Raw genomic sequence first — 20,958 nt, 5'->3', positions numbered from 1 at the left:
TATGTTTTCCATTGTGCATCACTTTGTATTTATCCACACTGAATTTTGTGTGTCGTTTTCCTGCCCAGTTGCAAAGGGATCTCACTTCTCATGATTAGTTTTGGAATTAACTAAGCAGTCTTGTGTCATCTGCAAGTTTTACCACCTCACTATTTATCCCCGTTTTCCAGATCATTTATGCATATGCACAGTCAGAGTACAGATCCCTGTACTCCGCTATTTGCCCATTTTGAAAAGTGACCATTTATTCCTACTCCTTGTTTACTGTAATTTAAATCAGTTACCAATCATTGGAAAGACTATTAGCCCACGATTGCCTGCTTTTTTAAACAGCCTTTGGTGAGGGACTTTGTCTAAGCCTAAGTAGACCATCAATCTTGTTGTCCACAGATTTGAGGACGAACTCAAAGAATTTTAATAGATTGGTGTAGCATAATTTCCCTTTACAAAAACTGTTTCTTTCCCACCAAATAGTGTTCATCTACCTGTCTGCTAATTCTGTTTTTCCACATAGTTTCGGCCTGTTTGCCTGATACTGAAGTTAGACTTATTGGTTTGTAACTCAGAATCACCTCTGGAGCCTTTTTAAACAGCGTTCCATTAGCTATCCTTCAATCACCTGGTATAGAGACTGATTTAAACACTAGGTTACGTAACACAATTAGCAGTTCTGCAATTTCATATCCGAACTCCTTCAGAAATCTTGGGTGAATACGTTCAGGTCCTGATGATTTATTATAATTCCGTCCCAGTTCAGCTTAAACAGCAATTTGTCACATGTACTATCTTAACCAGCATCTGCTAAGGACACCAGGGGTGACTTGTGAGGAGTATACAGGGAATCACATTCACACACACATCCCTAGCATCTGTCCCCCTGCACTCAGCAGAAGAGCTATGCCAGTTCCAGTGAGTGTGGGGGAAGCCCCCTCCCCCTGGGTGGTATGGCCCAAAAGAAGTATGTGCCACTCTGTGGGAAGGGGAGACTACCCAGCATTCACCAGATGTGTCACAGTGCTTCTGGAGAAAGAGGTGGGTGGAGGCAGAGCACAGGTCAGGAGGGTGCAGGGCACAAATGGGAGGGAGCGTGGCTGGTGCCTGCCTCCCAAAGCCTCGCAGCAGTTGCCACTGGAGGACACCAAACTGAGGCATTTCAAATACCAGAAGACAGACTACCAGAAAGGCAGTAGGGGAGGAATAGCAGTGCTTAGACAGAGGAACACAGGAGTCAAAGATGGTAACTGGTCCACACTAATTTTCACAAGGAGCAGAAAAATCTACCCTATGTATACTCATACACTTGCTGCATCTGCACTGAGAACAGTGGGAGATGGATATGAAACTGTTTGAACACTGATTAGTTACAAATGTAGATCAAGGCAAACTGCTCTAGATCACCTTACAAGTGGTAGTTAAATCATGCTCAGAGGGCCAATGTCAGTATAGGGTATTTTCCCCTCATGTGGGCAAGACTCAACAGGGTTTGTCAAGACCTCCCCCATTTTTGCTAGCTACAAAACTACACACAGTTTTAGAAACTTTGGCCACAGGAGGACTTGGAGTCCAAAGCTTTCAAGTATAGTTGTCATTCAGCAGTGGTATCTTGATTGGCTTTCTAACAAAGGAAAGAAATACATAGCCACAGTAATGGGTCCCAAACATAAAAGGGTCATGCCCCCATTTTTAAACTGACATAGAAAAATGCCATTTTTCAGATCAGATCAGGGAAAATGGACCAGAAAGCATTAAGGACCTTTAAAGTCCGAGTACATAGAAGGGCCGGAATTGAGACATAGGAAATGCCAATTCCCTGTCTAAATTTTTGAAAATTCACAGATCTCTAAACATATTTTAAAAACTTTGCCTTTTTAAGCAGATAAAACATTAAGATAAAAAAGCTTTAGCAATTTAAAAGTAATTTAATCTGCAGGAAGTATGTCACATTTTTATAAAGTAAATATAGGCCAAAATATTTACTGGAGATGTTTATAAAGTAAGTTCTCTAAAAAGTCTGTGCTTTTTGCAAAGAAGCACAGCCTATAATCAACAAATTCTATGTTCACAGAGACACTCATTCTCCTAGTCACGAAGTTTAATGTTAAACATGTTTAAGTATATTGAAGGATATCAGAAAGGAGAACAGTTAATCATCCCATCTGTACTTTAATGCAACGTCACAGTGCTGACAAGACAAAATGATTTATGATACCCTACTCAGTTCTTACACTATGAGCTCATGAACCAGCTCCAACTGAAGAACAGAAACACTCCAATGAGAACTTGGTTCAAGCAATAGGATGCTTTCAGGTTGTGCTCATATACAGTGATTTTCAGATTCTCCTCCAGCAGGGCTGACCAACCAGTAGCCCTGGTGCCAGCTGGGGACCTTGAGGGTGACTGCATTAAGAAAAAGGTATGTTTGGTTATGATTTGGAAATGTGGTCTCTAAATCTCACTGTGGAACAGAAATTAAGTGCTTGAACCAGCCCTATTGATCAAGAGAAGAGGTAGGCTGTATCACCTCCCCAGCTGCCTTTCACTGCATCCCCTGAAGCCTCAGGAGAAACAAAGCAGCTGTTGTCCATTCTGGATAGGAGACCAGCTGATTCTGCATTAAAGCTCCTTGTTTTTAGGACAGTTTCCTGATTTGGTTGGCCTGACTCAAAACTGCTAAATGTTTGGTGTGACAATCAGGATCCTGACAGTCACTAGAAACAACAATGGGTCTGAGCCACACAAGAGAAACAACTAAGTTAGCTAAGAGCATGCAGTCTTTACTGAATGCATGTAATGTTCTGAACCTGGTGATCATCAGGAAATGCATGTGCAGGGTAGGATTACGTATGTATCCATAGTGTAACCAGAGTGCTACTCCAGCATCGCTCACAGTGACAGCAGGGGTGGGGGTGGACCAGACAAATAGAGACACCTCTCAGATTAGCGATTCACATGAATTACCTAACGCTCATCATGGAACATGGAGGAGGAAGGGAATTTCCCTTGCACTGGGTAATCATGAATTATCAGTCTGAAAGAGAAAGCGCTGCCCATCTTGTTAAAAGGGAAGAGGGTCGAAGTAAAGGTGACACAGAGCAGAATTAGCATGTAAACAGGGTGCTGAAATTCCAACTCTCCCCTGTGACTGAGGGCAAACACTGGGCAAACCATTCAGAGCAACACAGACCACATATTAGAGATCAGAATTTAGCTAATATTAGAAGCACAAAGCCTATGGTTTGTTGTTTTTTAGTTCCATGTACCTAGTATGTGGGTGTTTTGTCTTACTATTTCATCTTTGAATCTGTGATTTTTCTATTAAACAAAATTTCAGATTATTCTTACCCTACACAGGTCTTTCTTGTGCAAACAGAGTGAAGGATGTAATCCCAAGCAAACTGATAACAGGTGGAAGGTTACAGTCCTTCAGGGTGAACAACCATAAGGAAAAAATCTAGTAGTTAAGCACACAGGGGGAAATGGACTTGGGAGGACTCAGGACCAGATAGGCTATTTGGTTAAACCTGCAAGGAATAAATAGGCAGTTGGAAGCTAGTACAAGGCCTTTATGCTTACAGGCTGGCTACTGGTGTCAGAGCTCTGAGACATAGCAATGGAGTATAAAGACATACAGCTACAGGGCATGAAGCAGCAGAAGCCCTTACTGGTCCGGGCAATCCCTGAAAGGTCACAGTTGGCAACACTGCTTGTTCTAACACCCCAAAATGCCATAAGTAGTGCATAACCAGTAATATACATCATCAGAGAATAGTTAGTAGGATAGTGATGCCTCCACACCCCCTCTCACCAATGCACTCAACCTCCTGTGCTATGGGTTCCAGGGAAGAAGGCATGGGCACCAGCTATGCCAGGGGTCAGCAACCTGCAGCTCTTTAAGGAGCCACTTGAGGCTCTGAGCACTGCCGCCACCGACTCCTCTTGCAGCTCCCAAAGCTGGCCACGTAAAACAAAAAACCTAAATTCAGTTGGTTTAGTTTAAGCAGCAGCAGCAGCCTCTGGAGCTGATGAGCAGTCAGCTGCATCAGGGAACCCCAGAAGAGAAAGCCAGCAGGGCAGGGAGCTGCCTGCACTCCACATGGGAAAAGTGAGCAGGACAGTCTGCCCCAAAGTCTCAATCGTGGCCTCAACATTTTTGAAGCAACGCAACTGGACCTCAGCCTACAACCGCTGAGCACTACTTAACTAGAAGGTATGTAAGCGTCCTCTATCCTTCCACGTCACTTAAATCAGAGTGAAAAAAACTTTTAATAAACCAGGTACTACTGTATCAAGAAAAAGTCAATGCAATATTGTATTTTCTGTATTTATTTTAAATTCATATCTTGACTTCTCACTTCACTTGGAGGGCAATATTCTTCATCATCGTTGTGACATTGCACCTCCATGTTCATTATGGAAATATTTTTGAATATGAATGTCTAACATGAATACGTTTATGTAAAATGCATCATGTAACCTGTCATTGAAAAGCTTGGAATCGGCTGAATGTGTATATTGTATTTGTGTGCAGGTACTGTGTGTAGAACTCCTGTTCTGAAGTTAAAAATAAGAAGTATAAACTTATCAAGATATCCAGATGTGTTAATGAAGATCATTAGTAGTATTCAGGGGACTTAATAGCCTGGTACTCATGACAATGATTTGTGAACAGTTATGTTCTTGTATTATACCTGAACTATGGTTGGGCCTGCCAAGAAATGTGGCCAGGTCACATGATGCTGGAACCCATTTTGGATGTCAAGTGTAAAAAGGTTGAAATCAAGCACAAAGGATTCCCCCCAGGGCATAATTATTTATAAACAGGAAACTAAATACTAGCCAGACACCAAGACCCGCCTCACCTTCCTTAGCACTCACATGACTGCTGGAAACGTTCTAAGAATTCTGCCTAAGTTAGGAGACTGCCTAGCTTGTGAGAAACGATTACTAGAACTACTGTTAGGATATGAAATTGCATGTGATAAGTTACTTAGAATAATGAGCTTAGCTTGTGTATTACTTTGATGTATCTGTTATCACTTGCAACCACTTAAATCCTATTTTTGATATTTAATAAAATCACTTTTGTTATGGAAGAGGGACAAACAGTTGTGCATCTCTCTCAATGATAAAGAATGCACACAACTCGTAAGCTTGCTCTGTGTAAATCCACCTCACCCTGCATAAAAGATTTATCTGGGGTTCTGCTCCCATTGGGGCAGTACACCTGGATGCTGTGTCAAGTGTCTGTAACTCAGCCTTCCCATAGCTGAGTTACTCTCAGAGTCAATGTTGCGCTGTTTTTCTATGACCCCAACTGTGTGCCTTTGCTGGGGGAGACCACAGGTTCTAGCTCAATAGGCCAGGGTGGTGGAGTTGTCCAGAGAGCAGGCTCGCAAGTCTCAAGGGCACCACCATGATACAACCTATCACTTTTATATCTATACTTAAGAAACACAAGATAAAACTACACATTATGTATAAAAACCAAGATAAAACCTATATTAAAACCCAGTAACTGAACAAAGAGGTCTTAATTCCATGCTGTTTTGCACTGGTGCAAAAAGGAATAAATTCCATTGTGTCAAAATCTGACATTCATAGAATTCTACAAATTTTAAATGGCCTTAAAATCATTGCTTGATACAGTTAATTCTTGTTTGGAAGCCTTCAAAACCTGTGTGTGTGCACGCGACATTATTACTGCCACTGAGCATGTACACAGTCAAACATTTGAAAAAAATTACCAGGACACTATTTCAGAAAAATAAATGAAAACCTAGAGCACCTAAACTGTTTATATTTTCTTACAGCTAAAGCCTCAAAATACAGGTGCATTATTTTTTTTAATTCTGACTGAACTTCCCCCTTCTCTTTCTAATAACTCTGTTTTCTCAGTTTTCAAGAAAACCCAACACAGTTCAGAGAATAGGCAAGTCATCACTCTGCTACATTCATTATACAAATTCAACTCCAAATCAAGCACTCTCTCATTTGGCAACATCTGTCAGGACCACAGATCTTGCAGGACCCGATCCTGGGGGCTAGGGCCAGCCAGACCAGCAGCAGAAGCCCAGGGGAGGTCAGCCACAGTTGGTCTGGCAGCAAAGGGTGGAAGGCACAGCAGCCAGGGAGCTTGGGCCCAGGCTGGTAAGCTGGCAGCTCATTGATAGGGGCAGGTGGGAAACTGTGGCCCTGGGAAGGTGTGGCAGGGAGCTGGTGGGGTCAGGAAGCTGTGGGCAGGGAGCCCAGGAGCAGGGGTTGAGGCCAGCAAGAGGGCAGAACTGACCACCCCTGGCCTAGTCAGGTATAGAGGGTGCTGGACCAGGGAAGTTGAACCTGTAATGTTAATTATTGGTTTAGCAAGAGACATGAAATACTCAAAATCTTTCCTCAGCTAGAAAAAAAACTTTAGATCTCAGATATCTGACGTTAATGCTCATAGTGCCACATCAACAAGCTTGTGTCTTTTTGTTTGTATCAAAATGAGAGTTAAAGGCCAAAACGCCAAAAATTTAAGAACTACTACACAGAAGGTCAGGCAAAAAGGAAGAAAGCAGGAGCATTCATTCAAAATCTCAGGCCATTGAGCTAGTAGTGATCAAACTGATGCAACTGGAGCTCGTGTGATATTGTAGTTGAAAGATGGGAACTGTGCTGTACTATGCTACAATGGTTGCTACAAGTAGCAAAAACTACCCTTGACTAACACCCAAGCAGCGGCTGCAGTATGGCTGTGTACACTAGCTCCCAACTTCAAAGGGAGCACGCTAAGTAAGGTGTTGGGTGATTATTAACGAAGTGCTGTGGTGCCTATGCAGCATTTCATTAAGCTAATTCTCCCCCATAGCAACTTCAAAGGGCTGGCGTGTGTGTAGGCACAGCTAACACCACTTGTACTTCAAAGTGCCCGGGCTACTTCAAAGTCCCTTTTCTCCTCAAAATTTTGAGGAGAAAAGGGACTTTGAAGTGCCGGCATGCGTGAAGCTGCAGCTAACCTGCTGGTACTTGGAAGTGCCCGGGCTACTTCGAAGTTTGCCGCTTTGAAGTTGCTGTGGGGGAGAATTAACTTAATAAAGTGCTGAACATGCAGTGCACCACTTGTTAATCTCCCAACACCCTACTTAGCATGCCCCCTTCAAAGTTGGGAGCTAGTGTGGACACAGCTTATGAGTGATAAGTAAACCAGATTATCCATCATACAACCATCACATTTCCCTTATGAATAACAGCACACTGGGGTCACAGGCATTATCAGCTGTGGCTGACTAATAGATACATGCCTATGGCCAGAGGACTGTCCCAGAGATCAGCACTCCTTTCCTAGCACATTGTGGTCATTATCTAGGCCTGTAGGCAGGAATTTTGGGGAATGGGGGCAGGGGAGGGGCATTTTTTTGTGAATGTGAGCCTTTTTTTTTTTTTTTAATTATATATATAAAGGAGTTCAACAGTCCTTCAGTAAGTGTGCATAACAGAGGTTAACGAAAAAATTTGAGTGTGAACAGTGATTGGTAAAATGGTTTTATTAAAATAGGGTAATAAAGGTTTTACAGAAGTTGCCTTCTGGGATCTTACCATAATATCTTAAGTGGAAAAAAAACCCCAATATTTCAAAATATCCACCCCCTCCCTTTCCTGTTCCTAGCAGCACAGGCATGCTGGGAAATGTAGTCCCTTCACTGCTCCAGGGCCAGCTTTCTAGTCAGAGAGCTGGCTAAGGAACTACAGCTCCCAGGGTGCCTTAGGTTCCCCCATCATACCCTCCATGCCCCCCTCTCCCTGCACAGCACAGGAGGAATGAAGGGAGCAACATGCTGGACATGGGGGCTGGGTGCAATCGCACCCTTTGCATGCCCCCTGCATATGGGCATGGTATCCCAAGTGTGCCAGGTACAGAAGACAATTCATTACTGGTTAGCATTTCTCTATTGGCTCCTTCTCCAAGAGCGTTACTGACAGGGAGACACTAAGGTCCATTATCTACAGCTAACCAAACTGGTGTACTTTCTTGGGCTGCCTGAAGCATGTGCACAATCCTTAGTGGATGTATTAGTGCCTCCTTTCCCATAACACAAGAACTCTAAACAAATCACATTAAAAACACTGTGTTTTTAATGTCTGGGTGCAGTTTACAGCAAGTGAAATCAACAAGCTAACTCAGAAGATTGTGAGATTATATAAAGTGCATGTATAATTTAGGGTACCACTAACAACATTATTGCTTTGCCATCTGAAATGCTGAAGAGTAATTACATTTAAATCTTTGATGCAAAAAGGAAGGAAGCTAGTTCACTGTAGGAATCAGAAGAGAAGTCCTTCCTTTCCCACTCGATGTTACAGAATTTCATAAATGTATGGAGGATTTCACAGTTCCCTCCAGAGCAGAGATATTGGCCTCAGTTGGAGGCATGATACCAGACTAATTATTGCTGTGATTCATTTTGGGAAATTCCATGTTATCTGATATCCAAGATGATCTTCCCTTGATTAAACTGTCACTTCATTTTTGTTAGAAATGTTTTTATTTGAAACATTATCTGGTTGCATTTCTTATTCTAAAACATGTAAGTATTATGTTTTGCTGATATGTTATTTTAAGTTGCATAGAAAGCAGACACCTTCTGAAAGGCTGCATCACTTTATTATATATGGTGCAAGAGGTACCACCTATAATTAAGATCTACCAGCCACTCTCCTTTATAAGACCTTGGTTTCTGGTTGCAGATAGCTTTGGCAAACTTGAACCACCCACCATGAAATTTCCAATGCTGGATATGTGGCTCATGCTCATTTTTAAAACTATATATCTCCACAAAAACAGTACTGTATAGCTGTTCCCTCAAATGAGGTTAAGAAAGATTGTTTTGCTCATGTTAAAAAAATAAGTCTTACATTTCATTGATAAGCAGCTCAGATAGCCTTAACTCAGCCCCCTTTATGCACGTGCATTATGATGGAGTCTGAAGTTACATGATGACCAATCCTTCTCCCTTCCTCCTTCAGTGCATATGATAAATAAAGGTTGTGCAGTACAAAAGGGTACTGTCTGTAGGATCCCTGCCTCATTTGTTGCAGAAGTTGGAAAGGAAGCAGTGAATGAAGCAGTAGATTATAGAAAAAGTCTTATAGTTAAGGCAGCTGATGTTTCCCTCCCCAAAAAAAACACTGGACTCTGTCCTGCCTCTACCACACAAGTCTGAGATATTAAACAAGTCATTAAAAAAAAAATCAAATTCCACAGCTGGTCACTAATGGTGTGTTCCTCATATCCGAGTGCCTTACTAGTCAAGATTCTGACATGCAGAAGTGTTGAGCTCTCACAGCTGCATTTGGAATCATCTGGAGCTGAGCCTTGAATGCACAAAGTACTGTATAATACTAGCTCCAAGGTGCCTCAAAAGGCCAATCCAAGTTACTTGTTGTTTTTTTACCTTCATGTCTGTGCTTCAGCCCCTCATTTGTAAAATGGAAGATAATATGGTTCTCTCACCGGGGTATCACAAAGATAAATTAATTGATGTCTCTAAAGCACTCAGACTGTGCAGCAATGAGCAAATTCCAAAAGCCCAGGAAGATGTTATTAGTTTTGTCTTCACATCACTTTGAATTTTGTGACATAAATAAGGCTGCACACTGAACAAGGAGAAAACAAAATATTGAACAGCTGCTCATTAGTTAAGCACCAGCCATAATTTATACTGAAAATCGCAGGGGTCCTGTGGGGAAAAGATTACGTTAACATTTCATGTTAAAGACTGTCGTTATGCATATGTGGAAGAGGCCTGAATTAAGGTTGCACAGGGAGCTTTAAATCTGACCTCTCTTTTGACATAGTTTGTGTACATGGGTGAAGACAGTGGGGAAAAAAGGGGGGGCATCCTTGTGGGACAAGAACAACAAACAGTATCTTAGATGAAAACCTTCGGGTAATTTACACAATGCTTTCACTTGTCAACAGTATCCTAATACACTTGCAATCAGGCACAATACCAAGACATTCCAAGACAACAACAAGCCAAGTCAGTGAAACAGACAAAACTGTAATAAAAAAAAGCTGCTTGCTGGACTGGGCTGCATGGGTCTCAATGGATCTAAAACACAGTAATTTGGGCCCCACATCATTAATCATGGGTGAAATTATTCTATCTGTACAAAGAATCTTTATTGCCCTGGCAGTAAAACAGTTGCTTGATACTGCTCTGAATGCCCTATAAAATTACAAAACACTGATAAAACTAAGTGTTGATTTTGCCCAATCTGTGAACTCTTTTACTGGGATTGTAAAATGCCAAAGACTCTCTGAAAACAGATGGATTACCAAAGAGTGGATTGTTTAATTTTTTGTATTCCCTTCTGTTAACAGGGTTCTTTGACCTAAGCAACAAGATTTATTAAAAGTCATCCCTCCAACATCCCAATGCAAATATGTTCTCACAAATAGCAAATCAGTCAGTCTTTCATGACCCAGAAAAGATAACTTGAGGCACAGCTTTCCTAGACTGCTAGATAAGTACATACAGCTTGAAGTAAGTATTATAACTCCAATTCTAATTATAATTCCATACTGAATCTCCTTTTCAATTTCTTGGTCTTTCCCCTGCCCCACAGGGTCATATTGTGTGCTATAACCTCTAACACACATCAACAATCCCAGAATGTATCGAATGCTGATTTGCCAGTATTCCAGTGGAACTGCCTTTAAAACAGCCTTTGAAAGGATTAGGCCAGCAAATGTATTCCTATGAAACAAAGCAGCTGATTTTATCAAATTTAAGCACAATTCAACATACCACCCAAAACTGATTTTCTGTGTATGTTTTCTACCTTAAAAAAATAAAATTAAATTAAAAAAAATCAGAAAAACTGCATAATATTCTGCTTGAATTCCCTCACACTTTAAAACAGAAATCATGTGCGCACACACACACATGGTAGTTGGAACAGAATGGATAACAAAAAAACACCCTCTTTTCCAATCCATTCTTATCTCTTCCCTCTTAGTTCCAGTCCATCTACTCTCTCTTTAAGCATCATTAGTGTTTTCTAATGTTCCTTCAAAATGAACTTTAATACTGAAGTAGTTTTCAACCTGTTTTCAGACAGAGCCTCTCAAAATGCAAGTGTTTTCTCCATTTAAGCTTTTTGTGGAACATCTGAACTTTTGGGCACATGGAACCATATATTTTGCCCATGCAAATGAAATTGAAAGAAACCCAAACAAACAGCCAAAGATCACAGAGGAAGGGTATTGCTACCTAATTTCAGGGACTAAATTATGTCTTTTTTCAAAAATCTGTCTTCCCAGGCTACGGTTACACTAGCAAGTTTTGCCAGCAAAACCCCAGGTTTTTTTGATAGAACTCATGGAGTGTGCACACCCAAAATGAGATTTGTTGACAGTATCTGGACAAAATTCAGCAGTTTCACCAGCGGTGTTCTGCCTCAAAACTCTGAGGCATAATGCTGCTGTCGACACATCTGTGAACACCACCACCACACACGTGGACGCTCTGGGGGTCCTTCTCTCAACAGACAGGACATCCACAATAATGGGCAGCCCTGTCTGCTGTGCTTCCGGGTGCCTGTTTTGTCAAGAAAGCAGCTGGGAAAGTTCAGCTGCCCTGTCAACAGAGCAGATCAATCTTCCAATCCACTTCTCATGTGTGGCTGTACTCTGTGGACAGAAGCTTTGATGAGAACTCTCTCCTGACAGTGACTTCGGTTGACAGAGAGCTGGAGTGTAACCATAGCCTAAAATGTACCTCAGATAGATCATATACCATAAATTTTACACACAAGCCTATTACTACTCCAATTGTGTTTGTCTTCTCATCATCTATGCTGGCTTTTTTGTAACACCTAAGAGATACCAAGGTAAAGAACCAGATTTGAAATTTCACAGCCCAAATGTTATTTTCAGTATGAAGTACAATAAAATTCCTTTAATCCAGCACAGCCAAGTTTTCCAGACTATTAGACATCACCATAACCCCCACAACCTAGTTCAAACCCCCCTGTTGCAGCTCACCATCCCCGCGCCCAGCTGCGGCTCACCACTCCTGCATGTCCCCCCCAGCTGCTTCTCTACCCTGTGCTCCTGCAGCTTCTTCACCACGCCATGCTCCTCTCCCCTGCATGCCCCACCTCAACTCCACACACTCACCTCAGCCCCCCTGCAGCCCTAACCCATCCCAGGCTTAACTCCCCCACAACCCCCTCCCATGGCCCCAACGCACCACCCAAGCCCCTCGTCTTACACGAATTTCCAAGTACATGTCTCTCGGGGGATGCTGGACCATCAGAGACCTGATTAAAGGAATTTTACTGTATTAATAAAAAACAAACATGAAAGAAAGATTGTCCTACCGGATCTTCGGTTTTGTGATTATTCAGCAAATCCGACAGGAAATCATCATGAAGGCTCTCTCTCCGAATCAATGTAAATTCACGCAGAAAAACAGCTTCTTGGTTTTGGTTTCCACAAACCTGGAAAGATAATAGGATATTAATAAAACCAGTGTTCCAATATGGCTATCAGGATCATATCCAAGAAAGAAAGAGGAAAAGATCATATCAGTGATATTTTGTCTCTTAGATTACCTAAATTAATTCCAGCTTTGACCAAAGTGGCCATTAATGAAAATGGACTTGAACTGAAAAGAAATAAGTACTTAATGGTTCACTCAGATATCTAATGATACAAATGTGGAATGTGGTTTGTGGAACTAACTGGAATTCTGTTTGTCAAAACCTATGGCCTGTTGAGCAGTAATTCACAGTTACAATGCTGCATGATGAAATGGTATCTTCTTAAAAGCACATTTTGTGGGATGCCTGTGAGGTTTCTTTGGAGGGCAATAAAATTGATTTAAAGTAACTCTGCTTCCACACCAGCATTAATTCAAGTTTTAAATTTGAACATGGCATTACACCACATCAGACAGATAGGGTGAGGAAGTCGACCTTAGTACCCCTTAAAATTGACCGAATGGTATTTGCAGTAAAAACTGTTGCATTGTAAAATTGAGCTAAATGTCTTAATCGACTTTATGCTGTAGTGTAGACATAGCCAAAGCTTATACCCTCTTTGGGACAGAGACTGTCTTTTCGTTATATACCAGAAGAGTGCTTTACGGACCACTTTAATGCTACTAAAAGTAATTATTTTCTTCATTATGATGCTTTGTGCCATCCTCAGAGCCAAAAGAAATAAAACAATTTTTTTAAAAAATTAGAACACACATTTTAAATTCTCAATAAGTGCTACTGATGGGTTTTTCCCACAGAATTCCCAGCTGCCTTTGGGCTGAAATAAGCAATAAAGAATAAGGAATTCCACAGCAAAGAAATGTTTGAGGAAGTTATTCACTGAAGATACAGAACATTATCAACTAGAATTCTAGTAACTTTTCCAATTTAACTTCTGTTGCAATATGTTTTTATCAAGGCTCAACTTGCTATAGTCTCACTAGATTTGTTTTATCTAAAGAGGCTCACATGTTTAGGCACATAAATATATTTTGTTTTTATATTTTAGTATCTGGAACTATAGCCTACACATACAATATAAACATATATAATTCTAGGGTCATCATTTATGAATAGATACTAAAACTAAACTGTTGATTTAAGGAATGACAACCACTCAGGAACAGTGAATAACATACTCGTGTATTGCTGTGTCATAACACTGATGGATCCATGAAATAGCTAACCAAGAACTACCACAAAAATATAATTTTCCAATAAAAAGGTTATGCTTTATAGATTTTATAATTATAAAATCTCCTCAAAGTAGCTCCTTATGCATCCTGAATGGTTCATCCCATTCATGGCAGTTGAGATTCAGTGATAAAAAGTAAGGAATTTCAACAATAGAAACTGTAGGATTCGTATTTTTTAAGTGCTCTTCTCCACCTGTGACTTAATCACTTAAGGTAAAGGAGGCTAAAAATATAACTAAGGTCAATTAATGATTCAGGTCAAGTTTGGGAAGCTGACTACAGGAGTGGATAAGCATTCCTTGCTCAAACTCAGGGGTAATATATGTCACTACATTCATGTAGATGTGGGGCCCATATGGCGATTCAGATCCTGCAGAAAGTCCTTTTCATTTTAAAAGCAGTGCGCCAGAACAAAATCTTCCAAACAGTAACGAAGCTTAAAAAAATTAGCAATCATCTTCCAGACCCCGCAGACAGCTTGAAAGTAAGGCTCTGGCAGCTCTCAAATTGCCCAGCCTTTGTCACTATCATTGTGCTGTTCGCGTGAAAGTCTAACAATAACACTTGCAGTGTCAGCATTACCCATTTCATTGCTAATCATTTCAGCAGGTGGGATGAAAAAGGGTGTGGGAGTCTGAGGATGCTATAGGGAAGGAGAAGGGAGACAATGGCAAGGCCCTGCAAATGACTTTGAGAGCAATGTTTGATGAACATGAATATGAAAAGAGGAAAAAAAATCTGTTGCTCACACTTCAGAAGGCCCTAGGTGACAGGGCCATTCTCTCCTACACACAACCCCCCGGCAATGGGGCTTGTTGCAAGGAAAAGTATTATTGTGGTATAGCCTGTGGTTGTTGGTAAGAATCCTTATAAGGTTGGGGGTGTGTCTGTAGGAGAGAACAGGCCTGTCACCTAGGGCCTTCTGGAGTGTGGCGTCCTGATTAAGCATGCATTGTAGGTCTCTAATCACCTATCCTGGAACATTTCCTTGCAACATGCCCCATTGCTAGCTTTGCCCAGATACCTATCTGGAGATACCATCACTAGACCAAACCAGATTATTCACAGAATCACAGGCACATTCTCATGTTCCGCTACTAACATCGTATATGCCATCTTGTGCCAACAATGCCCACATACTTCGTATGTAGGACAAATGGTAAATGCGCTTCAACAAAGAATGAATGGACACAAAACAGACATCAAAAAGCTCTTAACTAGCAAGCCTGTCAACCAGCACTTTAATGGAGCAAGCCATCCTATTAATGACCTGAAAATCTGTGTTTTACTGAAAAGGAACTTTAAGAAACGCTTACGAAGAGAATACCAAGCTTTTTTTTTTTTTAATATTCAAATTCAACACTAACACGTGGTTTGAACCGGGACGCCAATTACCTGGGCCATTATATGGACTCTTCTACATAGTTTGTTTTATCTGACTCTTGACTTCCCCCCCACCCCCCCCACCCCTCTTCTCCTCTGATTTGCCCACCTTGATTACAATTTTTCTGATTTGTCAACCTTGATAACTATTTTTGGTTCTCTGTGCCTTAAATATTGAGTCTGTTCTGTTATGGTCTGAAGAAGCGAGTCTATCCCATGAAAGCTCGCCACCTAATAAATCATTCTGGTAGTCCTTAAAGTGCTACTGGACTGCTTTATCATTTTGATCGCAATTTGTTGAGTGTTTTGCAGTATAGTAGGTAAGGTGCTATTGAAACTAAGTATTATTTTAACAGATGGGAAGGGAGGCAACATTAATTTTGTAAAAATACAAGCAAGGTTGATCTGGCTCAATTCCCACCTTCTGACCACTATGAACCCTGAGTAATTATTAAACCTAATGGTGTAAACTCAGTGTGCAAGAGATCTTGTCAGCCTGAAGAGCAACAGAAATGAGTTAACGCTAACTAGGGAGAAAAAATGCAACCTCCACTTCAATTGAGTAGTGCCTCATTCTACAAGCAGTCTCATTGATTTTTCTGGGACTAGTAGGGTGTGTCTATACTAGCAATGAACGTTGAAGTTGGACACTACTTCGAAGTAGCCACCAGAGAGAGTCTACACACATTTTCCCTTACTTCAAAAGTTAACTCTGAAGTAGGGAGCCCAACTTCGAAGTCCTTACTCCATTCCCGGGAAAGGGATAGTGCCCTACTTCGAAGCATATCTTTGAAGTAAGGCATGTGTCGACTCTCAACTTACTTCAAAGTTCTATTTGTAGTGTAGCCACAGCCATAATGGAGTAAGATACTCATCCTAAATAAGGGTGACCCAATCTGGCCCATACCAAATAAAATATAGGGCTAGATTTTTATATCTTTAGTCACGCATGCAGCTCCAATGATTCCAGTAGGGCTACTTGCAAAGTATAAGCAGCCAAATAAGGTCCACAATACATAAATTTCAAATGTATTTTTGCACATGCCAAGAGAAGTTTAAATAACTGTTCAGCCCAGATGAGTCAAAATATTTAAATATATTTAAAAATTAAAGAAACTAATTTGTCAGAATTCTAGTTACATCTGTCTCTGGTCCGGCAAGTTCTCTTGTCTGGCAAGACAAGGGGTGCTCCTGAACCAAATCGCCAGGGCAGGGGGGCACAAAAACTGGCCTCCCAGCAGCCCCACAGAAGGCAGCGGAGCCAGGGCACCAACATCCCCCAGCAGCCCTGCGCGACACAGGGAGTGCTGAAATATCCTGAAAATTATTACTGCATTTCAATTCTGACAATTTTGTATTCTGGTTTTAATCCAGACTCTTCTTTTTTAATTCTTACCTATGCCTAGATTCAGTGATGGGGAGTGTCTAAAATATGAGTCCTGATCCGAATTTTGTAACTTGACTATATACAATGAACCAAACCAAAACCAGTGAATCCAAATACTTCTTCAACGTGGAATGAAAACTGCAGTTTTGGCCTGAGTCTGCCATTCTTAATGACACTGGGTTGTAAGTCAGCAAGCCCTGCGCTGTTAAGCCCTGTTCTAAATGTTGCCTATTGCATAGTGCCTTGTTTGTACAGTCCCACTGTTGTCTGTGCAGCTAAGATTGGCAGAATCAAAGTTTTTCACTCAGCCTGCCTCAAACAGCTTCTAGCTCCTTCCAGACGGATAACTTTGGAGTCTCACTGCCTTCCCCATCTACCAGTGCTCCCTTCATCAGCCCCATAATCTCCCACTCTCACCACCAAAGCTGAGAAATTCTTAACATGACACACTCTCTCCCCCTAGCATGGTGTTCTGTCATTCCAAAGTGGCTGGTGCCAGATGCTTCAGAGAGAATGAAAATAGGACAATTATTGGAGTGATCCAATCCCAGTTTCCAGGAGTAAGAGTTGAAAAGGTTTGAGCCTCTGACCACTTTGGCTAATATCCATTAACGGACATATCAGCCTTAAACTTATCTAATCCTTTTTTAAATCCAGTTATAAATTTTGGATTTCACAACATCCCCTGCCAATAAATTCCACAGATTGACAGTGCACTGAGCGAAGAATTTCTCTTTGTTTCTTTTAAAGCTGCTGCTGATTAATTTCATTGGGTGACCCGTAGTTCCTGTGTTATGTGAAAGTATAAATATTATTCCCAACTTACTTACTCACTCAACCCCATTCATGATTTTACAGACCTATATATCCTATCCACCTCAGGATGTCTGTTTTCCAAGATAAACAGAGGCAGTTGTCTTAATTGCTCTTTATGTGCTGCCTACTCCCAGTAATTGTAGTTGATTACCTTTGAATATTTTCCACTTCTAATACATTTTTCTGAGATGGGACAACCAGCACTGCACACAGTATTCAGGGCGTGAATACCATGGATTTATCATGTCTGCATATTTTCTATTTTTACTATCTATCCCCTTCCAATGATTTCTAGCGTTCTGTAAGTTGGGTTTCCCCTGGGTGGCTGTTTTCAAAGAATTAACCATGACAAATCTAAGATCTCTTTCTTGTGTGGTGACAGCTAATTTAGAGTCCACCATTTTTTATATATATTTCGCATTGCATATTCCTATGTACATTTCTTTATATCTATTAATACTGAATTCCACCTGCCATTTTGTAGCCCAGTGAGCTAGTTTTGTGAAGTCATTCTCTAACTAACTATAAGGTGACTATATCTCCCTGTCACAAATACAGGACAGGGAGATATGGTGGGTAGGGGTGGCTCCTCTAGGCTGCACCAAACCCTGGGGACCTGACGCCCCCAGCCCTGGGAAAGTGGCAGCCGTGGGCACTCCTGCCGCTGCCCGAGGACCTAAATAGGGGAGAAGTCATCCCTTTTAAAAAATGAGTAGGAACACCTTTTTGGTGTCCCAAATACAGGACGGTTAGTCACCCTATCTAAACAGTTTGCCACTTCAGTGTTCACCTCCTTTTCCAGATCACTTAAGAACATGTTCAATAGAACAGTTGCTTGTGCACATACACATAAGAACAGAACTCCCTGCAAGATGCGTATCCATGCACCCGTCTAGTAAGCACCACACATGTGTTCAGGAAACCTATCTGGCCCCGACCTGTAGGGACCAAGGGAGGATCCTGAACCCAGCTGTAAGAGCCCAAAAAAGGGTGCCATGCCCTCCCACCCCAGTCCCAGAGCTGTGGTAGAAAGAGGGGCCTTTCCCCACCCAGCTCAAGTGATCCTGCAGGGGAAGAGCTGGAGGGAGTTCTATCTCCTGCCACAAACCCAAGGCATTCTGCATTCCAAAGCCCACATCCGTAGCCCCACCCCAGATCTCCCACCTCCACTCTTTTACACGCTGCTCCACCCCACACTCTGAACCCCTCAGCCCCACCTCCATCACATGAATATTGTTATGTGCACCAATTACCTCCTTCGAAGTATGAGTCTCACTCTCAATGCTCAGCAAAAACCTCTCTTTTAGTGTCTCAATTTGTCTAGGAAATAGAGAGAGCAGTGAAATGACTAAAGAACAATAAGAGCCCTCAAAACAAGATCACAGGAGAGAGGATTAAATATAGTGGAGAAAGTACGATTCAGGAAATACACTGACTATAATACAGAATGGAAAGAAGGGAAGGCATTCAAGGAACGGACAAGATCTGTGCTAGTGACAATACACAAGGAAGTACAGTGGAGTGCAAGAACTGCAGAATGATTGCCCTAATGAGTCACCTAGGCAAGGTGCTGATGATGATACTGATGGAGAGACTAAGACTGCAGATAGAACACCACCTAGTGGATGAGCAAGTGGGGCTTGGGAAAGATAGAATTACCATACAACAGATAATGGCACTAAGATTGGTAGCAGAGAAAGCTTGATAAAAGAACAAGAACACCTACACTTGCTTCACCAATTTTCAGAAGGCATTTGACAGCACAGATCAAAAAGTGACTTGGACAGTGTTGGAGTTGTACAGAGTAGATAGCAGACTGATACAGTTGTTGGAGGATATCAATGACAATGCGGAGGCAGCGGTAAGAATGTGCAGGGAGTTGGGAAGCTGGTTTAGAGTGAGTAGAGGTATGAGACAAGGAGACCCAATATCCCTGAGAATTTTCATCACACATCTAGAGAGAGTGATGGACAAGATCAAGGAAAAAGGCAGAAGGGATATCTGTGCACAGGATAAAAATTTACAGCTTAAGGTTTGCGGATGACATAGTTCTCATTGAAGACGATGAGGAACAGCTAGCAAAAATGGTGGAGGTGCTAAACAAGGAAGGAAGGCAATATAGACTGATTATGAACATCGATAAAACAAACAATAGTATTTGAAGATAAGGCAACAGGAAAGATAAGTGCAGATGGGTTTGAATTACAGAATTTAAAAGAAGTTCATGTATCTGAGGAGCAACATAACATACGAGCTAGACTAAGAAGGAAATAGTGACTAGAATAGCATAAGCAAGATCAAGTTTAAAGGAAAAGAATAAGATCTGGAAAAGCAAAGTGCTTAGCTGAGGAACAAGGCTGAGCATCTTGAAAATGCATGTATTCAGCAGCATGTTGCACAGATGCGAGACATGGATAATAATGAAAGATTTGAAGAGAAGAATATTCACATTCAAGAGAAGTTGTTATAGAAAGGTCCTGAGAACAGAAGGAAGGCCACCAAGGAGGAAATATACAGGATGATACAGCCAAAGAGAACCTACTGCATTAGATTATACAATGCAAGTTACAGCTCTTGGGGCATATCTGCAGAATGAGCAAGGAACAAAAGAATCAAGGCCCTACTATTCAGCATAACGGAGGGCTTGAATAGGAGAGGCCGACTCCAAAGAGAATGGGTACATGCTATAGGAGATGGTTGTGGAGCTAGTCTACAGAAACTAAGCTACTCTGCTGGATAGGGAAAGATGGAAGGAAAGACCGAGGGAGGCATCAGACACCAATGGGCACTGAGCCCATGGCTGTTGACAACAAATTACCTCCATATTGGTGCACATAATAAAGTTCATTCCATAACTGTGTGGCAAAAATTAGAGGGAACACTGCAGCAGACCCAGCTATTGCCTTCCTTCCATTTTCTAGTGTAAGTACTGGCAGCATTCCCTCAATTTATTGCCCCAAACTGCTTTTGAAGGGGCATAGTGCAACACAGTGGAAAACAGACTTTGGTAGCCTATATCTCGCCTGCTTAGTTTTCCTGTCTCTGGCATTATGATTTTATTATGTTTCTGAATCAGCAAATTGTCTTTTTGGAAACTAGCTATTATGTGTAGCAGTTCAATAGGTTTAGTTCTGTGAAAGAAAAGGAGAGTCTCCTTTGGCTCCTCTGAAGATACTCACAAAGTGCCACGAAACACAAATACAAATAGCAGTATATTTCCCCAGGGAGATGTTTTATTCAGTTGGGAAATGTTCCCACCAGAAAAAATCTTTTAGCTGGGTTTGAAATATATTTAATCTCCCCTTTCCCATTCTTTCTACAGAGACTTAATTGATTATTCTGTTAATGGTAATGCCCTGACTTCTTTTAAAAGCTGTGCAAAGAAAAAGTGGCTTTGTGCTGATTATTTTCAGTTCTTAAAACAGCTACAATAGAAGAGTCTGGTTAATGTATTCATTGGAGGAATTATTTAAGCTCCATTTCAGTCTCTCATTGTAAGTGAACAAAAGAAAAAGTGATTTGCACTCAAGAATTACAGCATGAAGTGTCCCTCAAACAAAGCCACCAGCAATTAACATCTTAGCGAGACATTAACAATGATGGGGATAAATTTATAAAGCATACACATGCCTACACTTGACCCACAGT

The 20,958-nt window shown here is 41.3% G+C and overlaps 1 protein-coding gene across 22 annotated transcripts in view; it reads right to left on the bottom strand.

Moving 5' to 3' along the window:
• Positions 1-20,958, bottom strand: part of ADAMTSL1 (ADAMTS like 1) — a 627,217-nt gene that overhangs the window by 470,399 nt on the left and 135,860 nt on the right. For all 22 annotated transcript variants that reach the window (XM_074994936.1, XM_074994935.1, XM_074994939.1 and 19 more), the window contains exon 2: positions 12,367-12,486. In XM_074994936.1, the coding sequence (XP_074851037.1) occupies positions 12,367-12,486 (120 nt within the window). The remainder of the gene's footprint in view (positions 1-12,366; positions 12,487-20,958) is intronic.

The sequence above is a fragment of the Carettochelys insculpta genome, chromosome 5 (genome assembly GCF_033958435.1).
Source record: "Carettochelys insculpta isolate YL-2023 chromosome 5, ASM3395843v1, whole genome shotgun sequence".
Classification (NCBI taxonomy): Eukaryota; Metazoa; Chordata; order Testudines; family Carettochelyidae; genus Carettochelys; species Carettochelys insculpta.
This window is presented reverse-complemented; position numbering and strand designations above follow the sequence as displayed.